Below are 21,203 nucleotides of genomic sequence, written 5' to 3' on the forward strand. Positions count from 1 at the left end.
GCCAACCCAAATGACCTCACAGGAAGTTCAGCGCACCGATTCCAACCCAAAAAATTGATTTCGAGAACACTCATTTCTGTAATCGACCATTTTATTTCCTGGTCAATTCACCACTACTGCTTAATTCCAAAATCATGCAATCAAAATCACTATACACCCACAAACATACAATCAAAACAAAAAGCTTTAAAATATTTATTTCTGTTTGAGATTTGAATAAGATTATATTACTGTAATGTTCCAAAATATATTTTAAATGTTCAAAAAAGTTTCAAATTCTATTCAGTAATCTATATTTTGTCAAATTCAACTGTAAATTCTATATTTTTTGTTTCTGGAAAATGGAGACGCTATTACAAACAAAATCCTACTCATTTTCTTGGTATTGAAATTACAATTTAGAAACGAAGTGTGACAGTGAAAGTCTTCTGATAGATAAGTTTGAAAATATAATAAGCTAAGGCTCATTTTACCGCTCGTATTATGTGATCAGGACTCACTGTATATCTATATAGTTACCCTAGTTACCCCCTAGTTATTCCTAGTTACCCCTATATAGCATGGCGAATAAGAAGATACTGTACGTAGGAGGGCTCGCTGAAGAAGTTAACGAGAAGGTTCTACATTCAGCTTTTGTAGTGTTCGGGGATGTGTTGGATGTGAATATTCCCATCGATTACGCTACTAACCAACACCGAGGCTTTGGGTTTAGTTTTTAACTTTTTATCAACTGGATTATCTAATATAATAATAATAGCTACAAGCTAATTCTTGTGCGAAACATTCAATTATATCCATTACCAAGCACATGACACAGAATTAGTATTTTTAAACTGATTTCAACAATAAAGTGCTGTTAACAAACTCGAGCACCGAACAATATCTCTTTATGTTTGAAAGAAGATATTTCTCTATTTAGGTTTGTGGAGTTTGAGAGTGCTGAAGATATTTCTCTATTTAGGTTTGTGGAGTTTGAAAGTGCTGAAGATTGTGCCGCTGCGTTAGACAACATGAACGAGAGCGAGATATATGGGCGTACTATAAGATGCAACATCGCCAAACCCATGAAAATGAGTGAAAGGTACTTACTCTTTGTTTGTTTCTTAAGTTAGCAAATCCAAATAAATGACTACCACGTTTTTACGTGTCTGTGATTTGGAACTTTATTCTGTACTCCTATGATTGGAGAATTGCAAAACATCTTTAGGTCCTACATTTTTCTTTTGCTTTTTTAAAATTCATACCACGAAATATGGCAAATCTTACAGTAAGATTAGAAGAAAATGAACTGATATTTATTAAATATGGCAAGATATATCCTTGTATTTTGTGTTTTGCCTTTGTAGCATATCAGGACTGATAACTTGTATAACACATCAGTTTTCAGACTGTTTTGGGCCAAAGTCGAAATTGAGAAAATGTCCCTATTTTGTAACGCGCGGTAGTTTAAGAGTTGCTGAAAGCTTATTGTTATCACTCTAAAGACCGCCGCTTGTTCATGTCAATTCATTGAATGTGAGAAATTAAATAGCGCGCCACACGTGCGATTTCTTTTTCTCGAAGTTAACGTAGAATAATCTAGGTTCTGTAAAGTGCATTCGAACTTTTCATTAAGAATTAGAACGATTCCTTCGTACTATGGAGCCAGGGTTCACATGGTTTAAGCACGTCCATCCCATCTGTACTAATCTATACTAATAATCCCAAAAAGTGTGTGGGTTCGTACTTCGTGAGAAATTTCCTTAATTAAGAAAACAGTAACAGTTATGGGACTGTTTTTTTTCGGTATAGTTTCGAAAAAACTCTGACGAAGCCAATGAATAATGATTAAGGATTTATAAATTGTCGTTGGTAAGTGGCCTATTTGATCATTTTGTGACCCAAATGTGATACTAAAGTTTCTCACGTACTCTTCACTCTGGCTCTCGCTCTCTCTCCACAACAAGATAACATATTTGCTATATAATTAGGTAATTTGGCAGTGGACCTCAAGATTGCCTATCAAGTATTACTATTAGATACGTGAGGGGCAAATTAGAATAAAATTGCGGTCTGTTTGGAGTAAGTGACTTCATACTTTCGCACCGGTTTAACTACGAAAATTTAATTCGCGTTTTCAAATATAATAGGCGGGTTTATACTTTTTGATTTCAGCTGCGATAGTGAAGTCCCGGCCGTAGGCACGGGTTACACTAGTAATCCCAATAAATGTGTGGGTGTGTGTGTACGTGTGTATTACTTTAATATACTTTAATGTACTTAAATATACTTTAATATACCTATATTATCTCTATTCAAAATTTAGCCGTTTAATTGGGAGGGGGGGGGGGGGGGGGGCTAATTTCTTTAAAGGCCTCTAATGTATAGATTAGATTTACCTTTCATGTAAAGTTAGTCTTGTTCAAAGATATTGATACTTGACCAATTGCATTATCTCAAACAAATTTCCAATGTATCAAAGCGTATTGATTTCATCATACTTTCATAATATGAAGTCAAATCGCGGGTCCCGGCAAAAAAGGTTTTGGTGCTGAACAGGTACTCAGTACTCACCCTTAGAGTAAGTACTTAATATTAAAGTAAACAAATATTTTGGGTTCCTTGCAAGACATTTGGAACACCCTTTGTCTAAGCCATTAACCAACATGGGGCCTGGAAGTTGTGTCCCACTTGGCCCTACATCCCAATTAGAATTTTGACCTCCACTCCTTAAAAACTTAACTTAGTGGAGGAAAATGGTCAACAAATAACGATATTAGAGTTTAGAATTAGTGCACGCTCAAATCCTGGCCTCCTATCACATTATAGGAGGACTATCGTATTGCGAGTTGAATTCCGAAGGAGCACCAAATATTAAGTTACTTAGTTACTTGTTAGTAACTTTTCTTTTCTTTTGCTTTTTAACCTTCCATTACATATTTATATTATCTGGACACTACACAGTGTCAACAGTGTTGAACTGGTTGCACTGGTGACTCAACACCCACTAGTGCAACTTTCATAAATATATTAGCCATTTGCCCTTTTTAAGATTCCGTTCATTCTACATATATAACTCTATATATTAGATATCCATAAAATCTTTGATTAACCCTATTAATTGCCTAACATCCATTAGCTATTATTTTGCATCCTCCATAACTTCAAATCAATTATAAGAACCTTTTCCGTGTTTGATTCATCTGGGTGACGTTGTCGCTGTGGGTGTAGGAGTCATGCAGCTTTTCTGAAAGTCGATTCTGTTTCAGATTTAAAAACTAACTTACTTTTTTACAATTAGAATTTGATTGACAGTCAACAGTGACCTGTGCTCAGTAGTTCCTGATGATGTTTGACATTTTTAACACAGACTCTAAAGCATCATATACGAGTTTCAAAATACGAGTCACAAAATTCATTCCTTCTCTTGGGACCCTACACTACTACACTACAGTGTAGTGTAGTAGTGTAGTAGTGTAGTAGTGCAGTGTCTACTGACTATACCCTGTATAAATATAACTCATAACTTCGTTAGGAGACTTACAATTTACAGTACGTACGTTGCGCGTAACATTGATTCGATTTTAAGTTTTTTAAATTGTTGCTTCCGTTTAAGTTTGATTTTTATTGTCCACAAAATGGGATGCTACAAAAGCAAGTACGTACTATAGTGTACACCCGCTACTTGTATAGTGTATAGTGTATAGCCGCTACTTGTATAGTGTATACCCGCTACCTGTATAGTGTATACCCGCTACTTGTATAGTGTATACCCGCTACCTGTATAGTGTATACCCGCTACCTGTATAGTGTATACCCGCTACCTGTATAGTGTATAGTGACTGTATACCCGCTACCTGTATAGTGTATACCCGCTACCTGTATAGTGTATAGTGACTGTATACCCGCTACCTGTATAGTGTATACCCGCTTCAAGGGGACCCCAATAAAGTGGCATATTTCAGGTTAATAATGCTCTAGTTGTAGGTTTACAACCTACCAGGACGCGCGCCGAGTTGGACTCGATATATGGAACAGATATTTTACGAGTATCACCCGTAAATTCTCTAGTTGTCATGGTAACTATATTTCAGGTTAATAATGCTCTAGTTGTCATGGTAACTATATTTCAGGTCAATGAAGGCAGTGTGGAGTGAAGATCAGTGGATTCAGGAGCATCAGAGTAAACCTGAGAGCGACAATATACCGGTGGAGATAGTGGACTCCAATAAGCAGGAAACTGTATCTAGGAAGTCTAAACCTCAGGTGGGAGACAACTTATTCCGTACATTTTGAAGTCGCTAGCGAAAATTATAATGACGACCCCCAATTTTTTTTGTAATCACTTGTAGCTATGCTCTCTAACACATTAGTTTCTTTCACGTCGTCTCGCGCAACAACAAGAGCAAAGTGGCCTACCAACAACAAGGGGATAGTAACAACCCCGTAACAACCAAATAAACCTTTTTTAATTTTGTTTTATTAAATTATACTCATAGGAAATGATGAAAATAAATATGACTATGATAATTTTTTGACAATTAGAATTACGATTGTTACTTTGTTATTCAAAAATTTTAATTTGTAACTCATGAAAATGGGTTTAAATCACTTTTAAATACTGTTTTTCAGGTATACCTAACGATAAAGATAGGTAAACAACAAGTTGGTAAGGTAATAATTGAGTTGAGGTCGGATGTGGTTCCTATGACTTGTACTAATTTTCTCGAACTCTGCTCACATGAAAAAGGGTGGGTTTTGTTTTTTATGAATTCATGGCTGACTGAACACTTGATACCCAAAATCCTTGTGAAATTTACCTTTAGTATTGCATAATATGCTTTATCAGATTTACTGATTTAAAATGTTTTAATTACAGTTTTGGTTACCGGGGGAGCAAGTTCCACCGTATCATACCTGGATTTATGTGTCAAGGTGGAGACTTTACTAACCACAATGGCACTGGGGGTAAAAGCATATTCGGGAAAAAGTTTCAAGATGAAAACTTTGTTTTAAAGCACACAAAGCCGGGTACGATGTCCATGGCTAACTCAGGTAAGCTCTAGTTGTCATGGTAACTATATAACTCAGGTAAGGATATCTTAAATCAGTAGTTCATCTTAATTAAACCATCTAAATTATAATTTTAGATGAAGTGTTATCAGGCTTTTTGAAAAGAGGTGTTATTAAAAGATAAGTTGTTAAGTGTAAGAAACACATCCATATTGTATATAACACCTGTAACAACTCCCTTCCATACAGGACCCAATACTAACGGCAGTCAGTTCTTTATTTGTACCGAGAAAACTGAGTGGCTTGACGGAAAACACGTGGTCTTCGGCGAGGTATGCTACTCAAAGTTACTGCGATCTTATCATTCCATATAATTCTTGAGAGTAGTGAGCACCGCCTCCTTCCGTCCGTGTCTTGTATTATTACTATGTATTTAATAGCTAGATCGCACGTCGTTCCAGATGTTGTTACGGTAACATGAACGAACATTCGCTAAGTTATTTTTTATGATTTCATAGTTTGAATCAATTTCTCAACAAATATTTCCCTATCTTTTATCCCAAATGGCTAAATTTTTCAAAATCTTTACGACCTATAAAAAGATACGACCAGAAAACCCATCGACCATGAATTACCCTTTAAAAAAATGTTGCCTGTTATTGCTCTAGAGTAACGCGACTAAGAGTTTTCTGATAGGTTTTTACAGTTTTTAAAAAATCTTTATGACGGCTGCAGCTGTATCCAGTATCACTAAAGAAAAAAAAACCTGGTTTGAAAATTGGTGTTTGTTATGAACCCTATTTCCCAGGTAATAGACGGAATGGATATAGTCAGACAGATGGAGGCTTGTGGAACTAAAGATGGCAAACCTTCTAAACCGGTTGAGATAGTGGATTGTGGTGAAGTTAGCTAGTGAACCTCCTCCACTACTACTAATACTGCTACTCTTCATTACCTGATAGTTCACATTTTGGTGATCTACTGACGAGAATATATCAAGTACACCAACCCCTTGTTATTGAGTTGACTACAGTTAAACATTTTTACAATAACTGCAGAGGTTTCAGATTTGCATACTACTAGTAACTGCTAGTAACTATTAGGAACTGCTAGTAACTACTAGTAACTGCTAGTAACTACTAGTTACTGCTAGTAACTGCTAGTAACTTGGAGATACTACTTACTATGAGAAACAGAATTCTCTGAACATTTACAACTTTGCTGGAATAATTTTAATAATATGATATATTATGATAATCTTTCGCATTTTTCGTTGTACAAAAACTTCAAGATAATGATTCAGATAATAAATGTTCCCATGCTATTTAATGCTGTGTGACCGAAATAAACGGCGTGGTAATTAAAGATAGTACCCCCTAGTAATTAAAACTGCTAGTCCATTTATCAAGTCTTTGCCCGCTCCCACTAAATTTCTCGACCAAATTTAAAAAACATCTCTGGAAAAGGCCTTAAGGGGATGAAAAAGAAAGTGACTCGGATTCTGTTACCTTGGGACCCCAGGCCCAGGTTACACACCAAGTGAACTCTACACACACCAAGTGAACTCTATACACACCAAGTGAACTCTACACACACCAAGTGAACTCTACACACACCAAGTGAACTCCACACACACCAAGTGAACTCCACACACATCAAGTGAACTCCACACACACCAAGTGAACTCTACACACACCAAGTGAACTCTACACACACCAAGTGAACTCTACACACACCAAGTGAACTCTACACACACCAAGTGAACTCTACACACACCAAGTGAACTCTACACACATCAAGTGAACTCTACACAAACCAAGTGAACTCTACACACACCGAGTGAACTCTACACACACCAAGTGAACTCCACACACACCAAGTGAACTCCACACACACACACACACACCAAGTGAACTCTACACACACCAAGTGAACTCCACACACCAAGTGAACTCTACACACACCAAGTGAACTCTACACACACCAAGTGAACTCTACACACACCAAGTGAACTCCACACACCAAGTGAACTCTACACACACCAAGTGAACTCTACACACACCAAGTGAACTCTACACACACCGAGTGAACTCTACACACACCAAGTGAACTCCACACACACCAAGTGAACTCCACACACACACACCAAGTGAACTCTACACACACCAAGTGAACTCCACACACCAAGTGAACTCTACACACACCAAGTGAACTCTACACACACCAAGTGAACTCTACACACACCAAGTGAACTCCACACACACACCAAGTGAACTCCACACACACAAAGTGAACTCTACAAAGTGTTTGCAGTGATTCTAATTGGTACTGTCCGATCTTGTAGATATTATAAATCCTTCCCATTGGTCGCTGTCACAATTCAAACCTTACTGTGAACTCCGGTGTCACGTGAGGCCGTGTCGCGTGAGTTCACAGTAAAATAGTGAGTACAGTCCAATATATGTAGCTGTAATATACCTGCAATATAGCTTCAATATACCTGCAATATAGCTACAATATAGCTGTAATATAGCTTCAATATAGCTGCAATATAGCTGCATTTCACAGCAGGTGTCTTATTAAACACCTCCTGCCTAGCTGTCACCTATTCGACTCAGTGACTTTATTTGTGTGTGCGGCAGTGCTTCATATTAAAACTACTGCCAATATCCTCTAATATTGCTAGTATCGGGAATATTACGTGTTCACTGTGATTTTACAGGTTTCATCTGTTGCAAAGTATTATCTCCAACTTCCGTTGTTTCATTCTGTCTTGTAGTCGATACATCCACCATTATACCTTGCTTACAAATTAGAATAGTGGGCCAATATAACTAGTACACAATACTAGTTGTACACAATACCAGTTGCCATAATACACTTGCAAAATAATGATTTTATCTGTGCAATTGCTTTGTCAATAACTCAGCCGGTATACTAGTGGTTTGTTTACTACTACTCGTAGGTGGGTGCTCTTATTTGTTGAGCCTTGTTTTTAGGCGTTTCGTCACTTCTTTAATTATTTACTGTACATCCGGACCTGTCATGAAGTTGCAGTGGCATGGGGGGGGGGGGGGGGGTGTTGCAGTGCTGCTGTCTATTCAGGTTAATTGTGTTATTGTGGGTAATCTTGCAGCTCAATTAAAATAGTGGCTAAAATTATGCACGTTAAAGATAATGCACGGTTCAATTATTATGTATTATATTATATATATGGGGTCGTTCACATATTACGTAATCAGCCGAGGGGGGGGGGGGGGTTTCAAATGGTTACGGTTGATTGGGGGGGGGGGGGGGGGAGTTTTGGTCGTTGATTACGAAATCAAAATTTTAATTTTTTACTGATTTTCGAAATACCAATTGGACAATTTTTGTTTGGATTTCTCCAGTTGCAAGAGTGCTCTACCCGGAAGGAGCTTTATACAATTGAAACAAAGAGTTAACATACTAAAAGTTTCTTGCTATTATTACTAATGCAATCGTATGGGTTTAAGAACTACTAAATCCATTTTCCTGTGTATAGAAAATGTTTCCAACGTTGCAAAGTGCTCAATTACAATATATTAGGAGCTATTTATAACATTCCGTTTGCTTTGTACACAATTATTGTATATTATTATTATGTATTGTATAATATATATTACAGATACGACTAATTGCGTGCAATGCAAATCATGCCAGATAAGGTTGTGAACTATAAATACCTATACCTGTATAGAATAGTATTACTCTCTGTACCTGTAGTCACAGTGTGTGTTACCGCACAGTATATTATTATACTTATAGGCTCCTTCATTCTGTTACATTATTCAAGCATTCAGATAATCCTCCGGGCAACAAATCAATTGTTGATTTAGAAATCAAAATATATATATATATTATATATTAGTTTTAAACTAATTACAACAGTACAAATCTATTACATTTATTGAGGATGACTGTAAAGGTATATTTTACCAACATTGGAAGTCAAGGCGTTGTTTTACTGACAGTTGTGGCTGACTAACAATATATACATATTTATTTCAAATAAACGCTGTCAGTTTGTCTTCTCATGATAATTATTGCAGTCCTGCTGTTTGTTATTGGTGTCTGGTGATTTACTGTGTGTTATTTTTGGCTTCGATAAACGACTTCCTTCGCTACTTGTTCTGTCAAGCTGTGGCCCAGGCCCTGTAGTGTAGCGTACCGCTGTAAATATAGTTAGTTATATTCTGTACGAGCTGACTTTTATTATAGATTATGCTCAGTATAGTTAATAAATTCATTATTAACTTTAGTTATTATTAACTTAGTTTATATTGTGTAGGATTAGAAGTGGCTTCATCTTTATATAACCCTTGTTTAGAACAGTATTACACGCTAATTACTGATACAGTATTACACACTGCACGTGCTCACAGCCCCACCCATCTAGTCGGGTGACATGTAGTGCACTACACTACAGACCATGTTTACACAATATTAGGTGTGCGTGTGTTCACTTGACTGATCAGTATAGTGACTAGTGACTAATTCACTTGTCATGACTGATCAGTATAGTGACTAGTGACTAATTGCACTACACAATCGTCTAATTTGTAAATTAGCAGCATGTTTCTGTCAAGAGGGTAAATTAATTTTGAACATAAGTCTGTAAAAATATAGTGAGCAGCATGCCACTCCCTTAGTTTAGTGCTGAACAATTCTTAACAAAATGTGGAAGTTAATTATATGGGAGCAGTATGTAAATTGGACTTGTTAAAGATTCCTTGATTGAGCCTGTTTTACATTCTTTGGTACTTGAGAATGTTCTCAAGTACCAAAGAATGTAAAACAGGCTCAACTACACTCTGCTACTAGAGTATAACTTCTCATTCAGTATACTTCTCTATATCAGACTATCTCTTGCAGAGTTTCAATTTCTGGTAAAATGATTTTGTAGTTCACATCCTGAGGAAGTGGCGTGTCGTTACGGGTGGGCGACAATTGACCCCCCGACAAATGACCCCCCGACAATTAACAATATAATTTAATACAATTAACCCTAACCTAGAGCCCTAACCCTAACCCGATCAATTGACCCCATTGTAATTACATGGGGGTAATTGTCGTACTAAGCCCAAGATTTCGCGACAATTGACCCCATGGTGTAATTACATAGGGGGTCAATTGTCGGGGGTCAATTGTCGGCCGTCGGGGGTTCAATTGTCGTACTAAGCCCTAGATTTCGCGACAATTGACCCCGGTGTAATTACATAGGGGGTCAATTGTCGCGGTACCGTCGTTACTCGTTATGCTTAATTGTAGAATGTCTGATTTCATAATTTATACACTAATTATGTCTTCTGAAGCCGGATTTTGTTCGTCGAAGTTTTGTTGTAGGAAAAATATCAAATATTTAGTTAAATTGGTTTATTTGCCGTGTGATGTATTTGTCATGTGTAACAGGAGAGGAAAATGTGTAACAGGAGAGGAAAATGTAGTTCAAATTATCACCTGACGATATAGTAGACCACTTGTAAGTGACACTATTTTATTTCGCTCAACTATTGTCACATGTCCGGCAACTCTGTAGTCTGCTACTAGAGCAGATCTACATCAGGTCTAATTCATCTCAAATATCCAGAACTTACGTCACAAATCATTGTGAAAGGAAATATGTATCACATGTGTACTGAAGGGGCCTAATAACATATAATATAATACATCGTCTTGTTAAATTCAGATTATTTATACGTAACTTTTTATGACTTCTCCGCAGTTTGCATATTTTAAAGCCCTATGTACAAAGTACAGGCTTGTATCCATCCTCTCAGTAGACGCATTAACGAGGGCCGATCTAATTTGTGGGTTGCTTGCGGAGGGTTGTTTCCAAATGAGTATTGTGAGTATAATCCAGTACTGTTCATTAACCACCAGCTAGTATCCAGTTACACAGGATATTAGTGGTTACACAACCTCTCCTTGTTGCCAAATCGCTCACAGCTTCAGTTTAAACGCGGCTCAGCAAAGTTGTTAACAATTGTCGTTTTTTGGGCTCCATTTGACAGACGAATAACAGTTTTTCTTGTCACGGAAACAGCTGAATTTAGTCCCGGAAACTTTAGAGGGACTTGGCTGGGTCTAGTGAACAGTAGTAATACTTCCTTTACATTAGTATTCAACAAAACCACTACTTCTTGTACTTGTTATATTAACACCAGTTATTATTTTAGTAAAACTTCTTTTACATTAGTATTTAACAAAACCACTACTTCCTTTACTTGTTATATTAAACACCAGTTATTATTTTAGTAATACTTCCTTTACATTAACAAAACCACTACTTCCTTTACTTGTTATATCGATACCAGTTATTATAATCCAGTCATACACTCCTAGGATTTGTTCTAAAAATAGAAAATTTCACTCTAGTTCTTTTTCTAGTTTGATACCTTTTGTTTGCTGGCATTGCCTTATTTTATCAAAGCTATTGAGGTTTATGATTTTTGTGATTTAATTTTAGTTACTTAATTACGGAAATACTGAGCCACCAGAACACTTAACCCGACACTTAGCGATCCAGTACAGTGTCTGCTGCACGTGTAGATAGCTGTATCACAGCCTCATGACACGTGCTCATATAACCATATATGGGCATATAAACACGTGCTGGTGATGGACCCCAGCTATTTCGCCGCGGCGCTGGAGGATCTCTCCGAGACTCTGAAACCTTTCGTGGGAGAAGATGTAGCTGAGACGCTAGACAAACTAGTATCCAAACTACAGATAGAGTACCCCAACCTTGCTATTCAGAGGTATTTAAATAATAAAACTGGGAAAATTCATTAGCTTTTATGATCTAAGAATATTTGTTTTATCAATACTATAACTATCCTAGCAAATTCCCTCATTTCAGATATTCGATACTCGATGAAAAGAGCAAGCCGCACTGTGTAGCCTTCGATTTCGAGCTAGATCTTATCCTATACTTGCATTCAAGGTTAATATAACTCCATTGCATTGGGGCACAAGAGTTATGTTTTTAAAAATATTCATATCGTTTTTAGTTGTGTCATTTCATTTCCAATGTTACACTTTGTAGGAACTGATATTAACCGAGTTTCTGATTCAGGATGTTACTGAAGATAGTAATGAAAATGTTTTAACAACCTCAGTACTGTGTTTTACTACAGCTCAACCTGCTCAGTCTGACTATTTGGGAATTTAAAATCTTGATAACTCTATAACTCTCTTTCAACTGAACATCAGTAGATGTTTTAAGAATCACTTCATAAGATTTACAAAATCGTTGGGATGTTAGATATTTTAATTAATTCTTTGATTATAACCTCTCTACTCTCTAGACAGCAGAGCTTGAGGCTCTGTACAGGATGCTAACTAAATAAAACTGTGATTTAACTAGGTTCACTATACGATGACTACCATTAAATTAATGGTTAGCTGTATAACAGTTATATAACAATTACATTACATATCCTCAGTTGTAATTTCGACTCACTAGAGTGTTTGCGAGAGATAAAGGACATTGTCCTCACTTGGAATATATCTGATCTGGAGGATATTCACGGCGGCTTCCAATGCTTGTTTCAAGGTCCTTATCAGATACATTGTCTCATTATAGTGCTTGTCAATTACCATGAACATCTTGATAATTACACAGTTTTGTACGAGCTATGTCAGTATGTCTGTTGGAAAGTAATTCAGATGATATAATTGCGGATAAATACTCAGTGTTACCCTGACTCAGGTGTAACAGTGAACCTTCTACTGGCACGGGACATGGTGTTATTGGAACGGAGACAACCCCGGTCTCTTAGTCACACGGAGTGGTTTCAACTAGAACAATCTGCCACCCCTGAGGTAAAGTAGAGTTGAGACACAGTTTCACCCCTGAGGTAAAGTAGAGTTGAGACACAGTTTCACTCCTGAGGTAAAGTAGAGTTGAGACACAGTTTCGCTCCTGAGGTAAAGTAGAGTTGAGACACAGTTTCACTCCTGAGGTAAAGTAGAGTTGAGACACAGTTTCGCTCCTGAGGTAAAGTAGAGTTGAGACACAGTTTCACTTCTGAGGTAAAGTAGAGTTGAGACACAGTTTCACCCCTGAGGTAAAGTAGAGTTGAGACACAGTTTCACCCCTGAGGTAAAGTAGAGTTGAGACAGAGTTTCACTCCTGAGGTAAAGTAGAGTTGCGACACAGTTTCATTCCTGATGTAAAGTAGAGTTGAGACACAGTTTCACTCCTGAGGTAAAGTAGAGTTGAGACACAGTTTCACCCCTGAGGTATAGTAGAGTTGAGACACAGTTTCACTCCTAAGGTAAAGTAGAGTTGAGACACAGTTTCACTCCTGAGGTAATGTAGAGTTGAGAAACAGTTTCACTCCTGAGGTAAAGTAGAGTTGAGACACAGTTTCACCCCTGAGGTAAAGTAGAGTTGAGACACAGTTTCACTCCATTCTAGGGTTGATCATCGAACTTAACTGGTAAATGTGCTTGCTATAATAATTACAAAATTTAGATTCCATACACCAATAAATACATTTTCAGATACCACATGTACCAGACTACACCATAGCTGAAGAAGAAGCAGAGTGGCGGGAAGCAGACGCGGTATTCTTTTTCATTTGTTCCTTTTTTATCGTTTCATGTTAACCTTGTCAAGATTGGGCGACTCCTGTCCGACTCCGAAAATAGGTTTTTCGGACAATAGTTTATGTCAGATCCAACTATACGATTTTCTTGAAACTTTCCAGATAGTAAGATAGCTTTAAGACGAATAATCTGTGCAAGTTTGGGTGAATTTATAAATGCCAAATTTGAGATATCACTTCAAACACCAGAAAATAGTGCTGTTGGAGTCGTGTTACCCCTTTTCAACCTTGTCAAAATTGTTAACCTTGAACAATATAAACCTTGTTAACCTTGTTAACCTTATTAACCTTGTTAACCTTGTAAACATTGTTAACCTTGTAAACATTGTTAACCTTATTAACCTTGTTAACCTTGTTAACATTGTTAACCTTGTAAACATTATTAACCTTGTAAACATTGTTAACCTTGTAAACATTGTTAACCTTGTAAACATTGTTAACCTTGTTAACATTGTTAACCTTGTAAACATTGTTAACCTTGTAAACCTTGTAAACATTGTTAACCTTGTAAACATTGTTAACCTTGTTAACATTGTTAACCTTGTAAACATTGTTAACCTTGTAAACCTTGTAAACATTGTTAACCTTGTAAACATTGTTAATCATGTAAACATTGTTAATCATGTGAACATTGTTAACATTGTTAACCTTGTAAACATTGTTAATCATGTAAACATTGTTAATCTTGTTAACATTGTTAATCATGTAAACATTGTTAATCATGTTAACATAGTTAATCTTGTAAACATTGTTAACATTGTTAACCTTGTTAACATTGTTAATCATGTAAACATTGTTAACCTTGTAAACATTGTTAACCTTGTTAACCTTGTAAACATTGTTAACCTTGTTAACCTTGTTAACATTGTTAACCTTGTAAACATTGTTAACCTTGTAAACATTGTTAACCTTGTAAACATTGTTAACCTTGTCAACATTGTTAACCTTGTAAACATTGTTAACCTTGTAAACCTTGTAAACCTTGTAAACATTGTTAACCTTGTAAACATTGTTAATCATGTAAACATTGTTAATCATGTGAACATTGTTAACATTGTTAACCTTGTAAACATTGCTAATCATGTAAACATTGTTAACATTGTTAATCATGTAAACATTGTTAATCATGTTAACATAGTTAATCTTGTAAACATTGTTAACATTGTTAACCTTGTTAACGTTGTTAATACTGTAAACATTGTTAACCTTGTAAACATTGTTAACCTTGTAAGGAGTCCGGAGACCCGGCGGCGGTGAATAAAGCTCATGAGTTTGAGGATGACGAGTTTGTTAAGGATGTTCTAAAACTAGCGCAGCAAACCAAAGGTTTCGTCCAACATGTTTAATTCATTCGACAAGTTACGTACATTATAGTTATACCGCCTACAGTTTACAGTTTACTCCATTAATTTACCAGATGTTCTAGTTGTTATGAAAATGTTTAATTCTACAGGCCGGTGGGCCATGATTAATATTTCAATGCTAATACGTGTGATGGGACTAATGTATTCTACGAATGTTGTTTGCATACTTCCTGCCAATAAGCGGTATAAAACTGGAAATAGTCTGGATTCTGGCCCAATGTGTATTTGGACTTGAGAGGTAGCTAACTTGAGAGGTTTTGAAACGTTTCCCCTCCTAGAATACTTGTCAGTGCTCCAACTTATATACCCAGACTGCCAAAGACATTACTATGGTAACGAATATTAGTTTGATCTTACCTTTACACCCTCCTATTAAGTTTACAGAAGTCTTGTAAATTTATTCAAAGAATACCATGAAGTTGATATTAAGCTGAATTTGAAGCACATTTAAAGGAAATCTGCTGTTTTTAGTGAGATTTTTATTATCTACTTATTTAAAATTTTGATATTTTTATCAGCAGTTGATTCAACTGATTGCAGTTTGAACTGTCCTACAGATATTTATCCATTTAAAAACCGAACTTATTATACTTAAGAAAAAGGATGCAAGTTTTACTGAATTGTCATATTTTATGAATGGTAGTCTGAACTCTGACATATATAAGTCCACGAATTTGGTACAAGATAATCCATATCATATAGTATAGACATATCATAGTCCGGAGTCTAGTATTTATACTGTTCAAAGATTTGTAATCACATATTTGTAATCACAGATTTGTAATCACAGATTTGTAATCACAGATTTGTAATCACAGATTTGTAATCACATATTTTTAATCACACATTTGTAATCACAGATTTGTAATCACAGATTTGTAATCACAGATTTGTAATCACAGATTTGTAATCACAGATTTGTAATCACAGATTTGTAATCACAGATTTGTAATCACAGATTTGTAATCACAGATTTGTAATCACAGATTTGTAATCACAGATTTGTAATCACAGATTTGTAATCACAGATTTGTAATCACAGATTTGTAATCACAGATTTGTAATCACAGATTTGTAATCACAGATTTGTAATCACAGATTTGTAATAACAGATTTGTAATCACAGATTTGTAATCACATAGGTGTAATCACGGATTTGTAATCACAGATTTGTAATCACAGAGGTGTAATCACAGAGGTGTAATCACGGATTTGTAATCACAGATTTGTGTAGCAGCGGAGATGACATCATGTCAGGGGGAAGTGAGGTGATATTTGGCGATCAGACCCGAGACTCTGACTCTGACTCTGACTCTGACTCGGATGTTCCTGATAATGTCCAGGAGAGTAAAGATCAGATCCACGAGTTGAGCTGTGAGCAGAATATACTGGAGGAGATTGACAACTCCCTAGAGCAACTTAACAAGCGTCAGGTTTATTATATTACTAGTGTAACCCGACCTTATTATATTATGCTTTCCTGTCTGTTCTTTTTTCAACGCATGCTAAGATTATTTTAAAGGCTCTAACATCTCCCAAAACGTATCTCATTTGTTACTGGCAAGTTTACTAGAGCTGTTACAGTGTGAAAATGTTATGAAGCACATAGAGGAACAAACCTCTGCTATGACAGACACGACGGACAGATTCTTTGTCATCCAGAACTTGGGTAAACGTTACAGGTAAATCAGGAGGGGGCACATGGGGGGGGGGGGGGGGGGGGGTGGGGTTACAGGTAAATCAAGAGGGGTGTACAGGGGGGGGGGTAAAGGAAATTTGCTTGTGTGCAATGATCTGCTCCAGAAATAAAGTTATAGCTAAACTTAGTGGGAATGTTATCTAGTATTCAATAGTTCCCTCCTTCTAATGAGCACACTAATCAGACACCACCCTAACTTTACAGTTCGTCCCTGGCCGAGTGTTATCACGACTTCTTTGCCACACAATCTACTTTCTGTGTGTCCTTCATTAGAGTGTGTAAGTTCTGGTGTCTCAAGGTCTTCCTGAACAACGTACACTTTGGCCTGCTCCGTTACGTAGAAGCTCTCGGGGTCAGTTTAAACTTTAATATCAATGTTTTTATTATCAATTTGTGTTCGAAATTGTTGAGATTATATTATCAGATTTATGTGGTACATAAATTATTGTTAAGTACTATTTAAGTATTTATCAACACTTTATAGAGCATATTGGCAGGTGTATGTCTGCTCCAGGAAACAACATTCCAGTGATTTCCACGTCATATTCCTCGACTTCCTCCTCGCACTAAAGAAGTTCAACTCAATTAAGATAGATTTCGGGTACTACATCCGAGGGAACTACGTTGGTAAGAAGTTCAAACCCCCCTATATTGCGGACGTTTCGTTCCCCTACTCTAATATCCTGGACGATATTGCTCCCAGTGACTTCGAGCGTCTGGCTGTGAGTACCTCCAGCAGCTAGAGTCTACCTATCTTTTTAAATTATCAGTTCAGTGCACTGCAAAATTACGTATTGTGAAGGTATTTTATATTGCAGCCATACCACCTATTGTTTAAGTATATTTTGTTCCAGGATGCGTCGGAAGAGTTCCTGAAGTCAATGAAAGCAGCGAGATGTTTCCGAACAGATCTGTTTTCTGTTTCCCCCTACCCAGCCTGGTTAACAGAAAGATTCGAGTTGTTCTACTTTGTGTTCCAGCCCTCCGACAATATGAGTATTCAAATTAGTGTCCAGAGCAATAAGAAGGTAACTACTACTACTAAATAACTAACAAACTAACAAACTAACAAACTAACAAACTAACAAACTAACAAACTAACAAACTAACAAACTAACAAACTAACAAACTAACGAACTAACAAACTAACGAACTAACAAACTAACAAACTAACAAACTAACTAAATAACTAACTAACTAACTAACTAACTAACTAACTAACTAACTAACTAACTAACTAACTAACTAACTAACTAACTAACTAACTAACTAACTAACTACAGGATCTTGTACCGGACGACTTTCTCCCCGGTCTCTCGTCTCGTCTCTATCTGTGGAGACAGTGTGCTATAGCAGATACCCGCAAACACCAGGCTAGGGAGAGCGGAGGTTTTCACCGGGCCGTGTCAGGACTTGTCATTATTGAGTTTGTCCGCGCTATGGACGCTAGGTAAAACTATGTTACTTATCGGCGTCGGTTTCTTTTTCTATTTTTTTCCATGTAAATTATAAAAAATCTACTTCAGTTAGTTACTAATCGGTAATCCACTCCCTTCCCCCCAGGGAAGTGATAGTTACTATAACTTATCCACTCCCCTCCTCCAGGGAATTGATAGTTACTAATCCACTCCCTTCCCCCCAGGGAATTGATAGTTACTAATCCATTCCCTTCCCCCCAGGGAAGTGATAGTAACTAATCCACTCCCTTCCCTCCAGGGAATTGATAGTTACTAATCCACTCCCTTCCCTCCAGGGAATTGATAGTTACTAATCCACTCCCTTCCCCCCAGGGAAGTGATAGTTACTAATCCACTCCCTTCCCTCCAGGGAAGTGATAGTTACTAATCCACTCCCTTCCCCCCCAGGGAATTGATAGTTACTAATCCACTCCCTTCCCCCCAGGGAATTGATAGTTACTAATCCACTCCCTTCCCCCCAGGGAATTGATAGTTACTAATCCACTCCCTTCCCCCCCCCCCCCAGGGAAGTGATAGTTACTAATCCACTCCCTTCCCCCCAGGGAAGTAATAGTTACTAATCCACTCCCTTCCCCCCCCCCCCAGGGAATTGATAGTTACTAATCCACTCCCTTCCCCCAGGGAAATGATAGTTACTAATCCACTCCCTTCCCCCTCAGGGAAGTGATAGTTACTGAGAGTGTGGTGCAAGCTGCTCGACATAAGATTGTTATTAGTTTCCCTGACTTCTCTCACGAGGCCCAGGTAATGTTAATTAGGTACCTTTCTGATTAGTTATCTGATTTTAATGCAAATCTTTTTTAACACGTGACATCAGTTACTTTACCACGTGACATCAGTTACTTTACCTTGTGCCATCAGTTACTTTACCACGTGACATCAGTTACTTTACCACGTGCCATCAGTTACTTTACCACGTGACATCAGTTACTTTACCACGTGACATCAGTAAGTTGGTTTCTAGATATTCAAATGTGGCGATAGTAAGGATCAGCGGAGATCGTCGCTTTCGAACATTATGGGCTCCTTTAGGCAGTTGGGCACCAGGATTTACTTTGACAACGACTGACAACTACTACTTTATAACGTGAGATTAACGCTTTTTCACTTTAGTTTGTGTTGTTGAAAAACAAAAATGATATTTTGTCTTAGAAAAATAGTTGATTAATTTGTCACAGCATTCTACCACTATGCACTACTCTCCTTGTATCACGTGGTGACCCCCACTGTCGCTTCACTATAGTGTAGAGTTTCGACGATACAGGGGGAGCCGCGCACTCGTGCGCGGCGGGTCATACAACGTATGACAATACTCTCCCTTATAAAGATGAAATCATGCTCTCCATATCTTGTGTTCTTGGCTAGTATATATGAAACATTTGACACGGAGTTGAGGAGTGAGCTATGTGCCTCGCCGGGCTAAAGTAGTGAATGTCCTTGCTGTACGGCAAGTTAAACAAGGAACTGAAACTACTAGGTTCCGCGCGTACAGGCTCAACTCTACACCCATGTCAATATGTTCATATGTAAGCCTCTTGATTATTTAATAACTAATTCTAATCATCGAGAAAACTCTTTTTCATACAGATTCCCGTGTAGGTGTTCAGAAGTAGACCAAGAAACAGGTCCCCCCCCCCCCAACTATATAGACCCTATCCCGTGTAGGTGTTCAGAAGTAGACCAAGAAACAGGTCCCCCCCCCCAACTATATAGACCCTATCCCGTGTAGGTGTTCAGAAGTAGACCAAGAAACAAGTCCCTCTTCTCCTCCTTGCTGTGCGGAGGCTGCTCAACTTCTCGGGAAGATGAGTTCAGTGAGTTTGATGTGACGGAGTCAGACCAGTTCGCAGTTCCTTCCTCCTTCAGAACACTAGACAGTAGTGCTAGGAGTAGTCGCTACTCTGACTATTACTAGACAGTAGTGCTGGGAGTAGTCGCTACTCTGACTATTATTAGACAGTAGTGCTAGGAGTAGTCGCTACTCTGACTATTACTAGACAGTAGTGCTAGGAGTAGTCGCTACTCTGACTATTAGGTTTATGTTTTAAATAATAATCACAAAAGGAGGCGGCTCAATCACACAAAGGACCTTACTCCTTAGTTGACTGATAAACGGTTCAGATTGTTGGTACACTTCCCAAATATAAACTCCAGCGCTTTCTTGAAAGTAGAACTAAAACTTCATGAAAGTGAAACTAAAACTTAGAAATGCAATCACTGATAAAAATGTGCAAAGTTAAATTAGTATTAGTATTGGGGCTTAATTGATGGTAGAGGTCGGAGTTTATCGTCAAGAAATTCGTTTTATAAAATTACATTTAAAGATCTTGAATAATTATTTTAGTTTCGTGGTTAAATTATTGAAAAGGAAATTGTTTGAAATTGATGTATTTGGTATTATTTCTTAACTTAAATCAAATTCTGTGTTGTGTGTAATTGTTTAGTTTCACTTTAAAAAAGGCATGTCATCTGTGAGTGTGATCTGAAGGAATAATTGACAGTAGTACATATTATTAATTATGGGAGGCCGACTAAGGCATAAGGGGGACCCCCAATTATTAGGGGTCAGATCCACCCTTCGGGTGTGAAATTGATCTGAATCGGTGTATTTTTGGACGCTAATTCCGAATTACCCCACATGACGTAAGGTAAAATTGCTTCCACGGAGAGTTATGGGCAAAAAACCGGTTTGGTCACGTGACAGGCTAGTAAAATATGAATTCGATTGTTTGTTGTTTAGGGCTCGGGTTAGGGTTGTGGTAAGGGTTATGGTTAGCTTTGGGGTTATGGTTAGGGCTAGGGTTGGGATTAGGGTTAATGTAAAACCGTTTTGTACGGCTGCAAGACCATAAAAACCAAAGTCACGTGAAATTTTTGGGCGAGCGAATTAGTAAGATGTAAGAGCCACAGGAATGTGGTGCCTAATTATGACTTAATTATCCACAAGAAAGAACTGATTATGCGATTATGTTAAATACTACCTTACAAGACTTTTTTGTGGCGGACCAATTTGCGACGACCGAAATTTTGGCGGTCC

At 37.4% G+C, this 21,203-nt stretch overlaps 4 protein-coding genes across 5 annotated transcripts in view; 3 read left to right on the forward strand and 1 right to left on the reverse strand.

The window, feature by feature from the left end:
- The window catches only part of LOC134816726 (arginine and glutamate-rich protein 1-A-like), a 1,122,901-nt gene that overhangs the window by 148,713 nt on the left and 952,985 nt on the right, over positions 1-21,203 (reverse strand). The window lies entirely within an intron of this gene.
- On the forward strand, positions 485-6,249 carry LOC134816988 (peptidyl-prolyl cis-trans isomerase-like). The gene is made up of 7 exons (XM_063826047.1): positions 485-706; positions 962-1,081; positions 4,113-4,245; positions 4,612-4,730; positions 4,859-5,034; positions 5,242-5,324; positions 5,801-6,249. The coding sequence occupies exons 1-7, from the start codon at positions 561-563 to the stop codon at positions 5,903-5,905; spliced, it is 882 nt and encodes a 293-aa protein (XP_063682117.1). The 5' UTR covers positions 485-560; the 3' UTR covers positions 5,906-6,249.
- Positions 8,904-21,203, forward strand: part of LOC134816722 (neuronal-specific septin-3-like) — an 89,136-nt gene continuing 76,836 nt past the window's right edge. Inside the window, exon 1 of the mRNA XM_063825702.1 lies at positions 8,904-8,923. The gene's annotated coding sequence lies outside the window, so the exon portion shown is untranslated. The remainder of the gene's footprint in view (positions 8,924-21,203) is intronic.
- Positions 11,530-20,600, forward strand: LOC134816490 (uncharacterized). Of its 2 annotated transcripts, XM_063825352.1 has the most exons (15): positions 11,536-11,771; positions 11,873-11,956; positions 12,459-12,568; positions 12,725-12,837; positions 13,522-13,584; positions 14,858-14,951; positions 15,268-15,321; positions 16,214-16,422; positions 16,574-16,671; positions 16,893-17,040; positions 17,186-17,410; positions 17,543-17,716; positions 17,972-18,138; positions 18,826-18,910; positions 19,896-20,600. In XM_063825352.1, exons 1-15 carry the CDS (start codon positions 11,632-11,634, stop codon positions 20,079-20,081), a joined length of 1,950 nt encoding a protein of 649 aa, XP_063681422.1. In that variant the 5' UTR covers positions 11,536-11,631; the 3' UTR covers positions 20,082-20,600. The 2 variants fall into 2 exon arrangements, with proteins under 2 accessions (XP_063681423.1, XP_063681422.1); XM_063825353.1 differs by lacking the exon at positions 15,268-15,321 and having other exon boundaries at positions 11,530-11,771.

The sequence above is a fragment of the Bolinopsis microptera genome, chromosome 6, assembly GCF_026151205.1.
Source record: "Bolinopsis microptera isolate Bmic1 chromosome 6, MBARI_Bmic_1.0, whole genome shotgun sequence".
Taxonomy (NCBI): domain Eukaryota; kingdom Metazoa; phylum Ctenophora; class Tentaculata; order Lobata; family Bolinopsidae; genus Bolinopsis; species Bolinopsis microptera.

Bases quoted from the DNA above. Each gene is read 5' to 3' on its own strand.
- LOC134816490 (XM_063825352.1), top strand. From the start codon at position 11,632: ATGGACCCCAGCTATTTCGCCGCGGCGCTGGAGGATCTCTCCGAGACT. The intron at 12,569-12,724 runs GTCCTTATCAGA...ACCCTGACTCAG, and splicing joins CTTCCAATGCTTGTTTCAAG to GTGTAACAGTGAACCTTCTA. The intron at 17,717-17,971 runs GTAACTACTACT...AACTAACTACAG, and splicing joins GTGTCCAGAGCAATAAGAAG to GATCTTGTACCGGACGACTT.
- LOC134816988 (XM_063826047.1), top strand. From the start codon at position 561: ATGGCGAATAAGAAGATACTGTACGTAGGAGGGCTCGCTGAAGAAGTT. The intron at 707-961 runs GTTTAGTTTTTA...TTCTCTATTTAG, and splicing joins AACCAACACCGAGGCTTTGG to GTTTGTGGAGTTTGAAAGTG. The intron at 5,035-5,241 runs GTAAGCTCTAGT...CCTTCCATACAG, and splicing joins GATGTCCATGGCTAACTCAG to GACCCAATACTAACGGCAGT.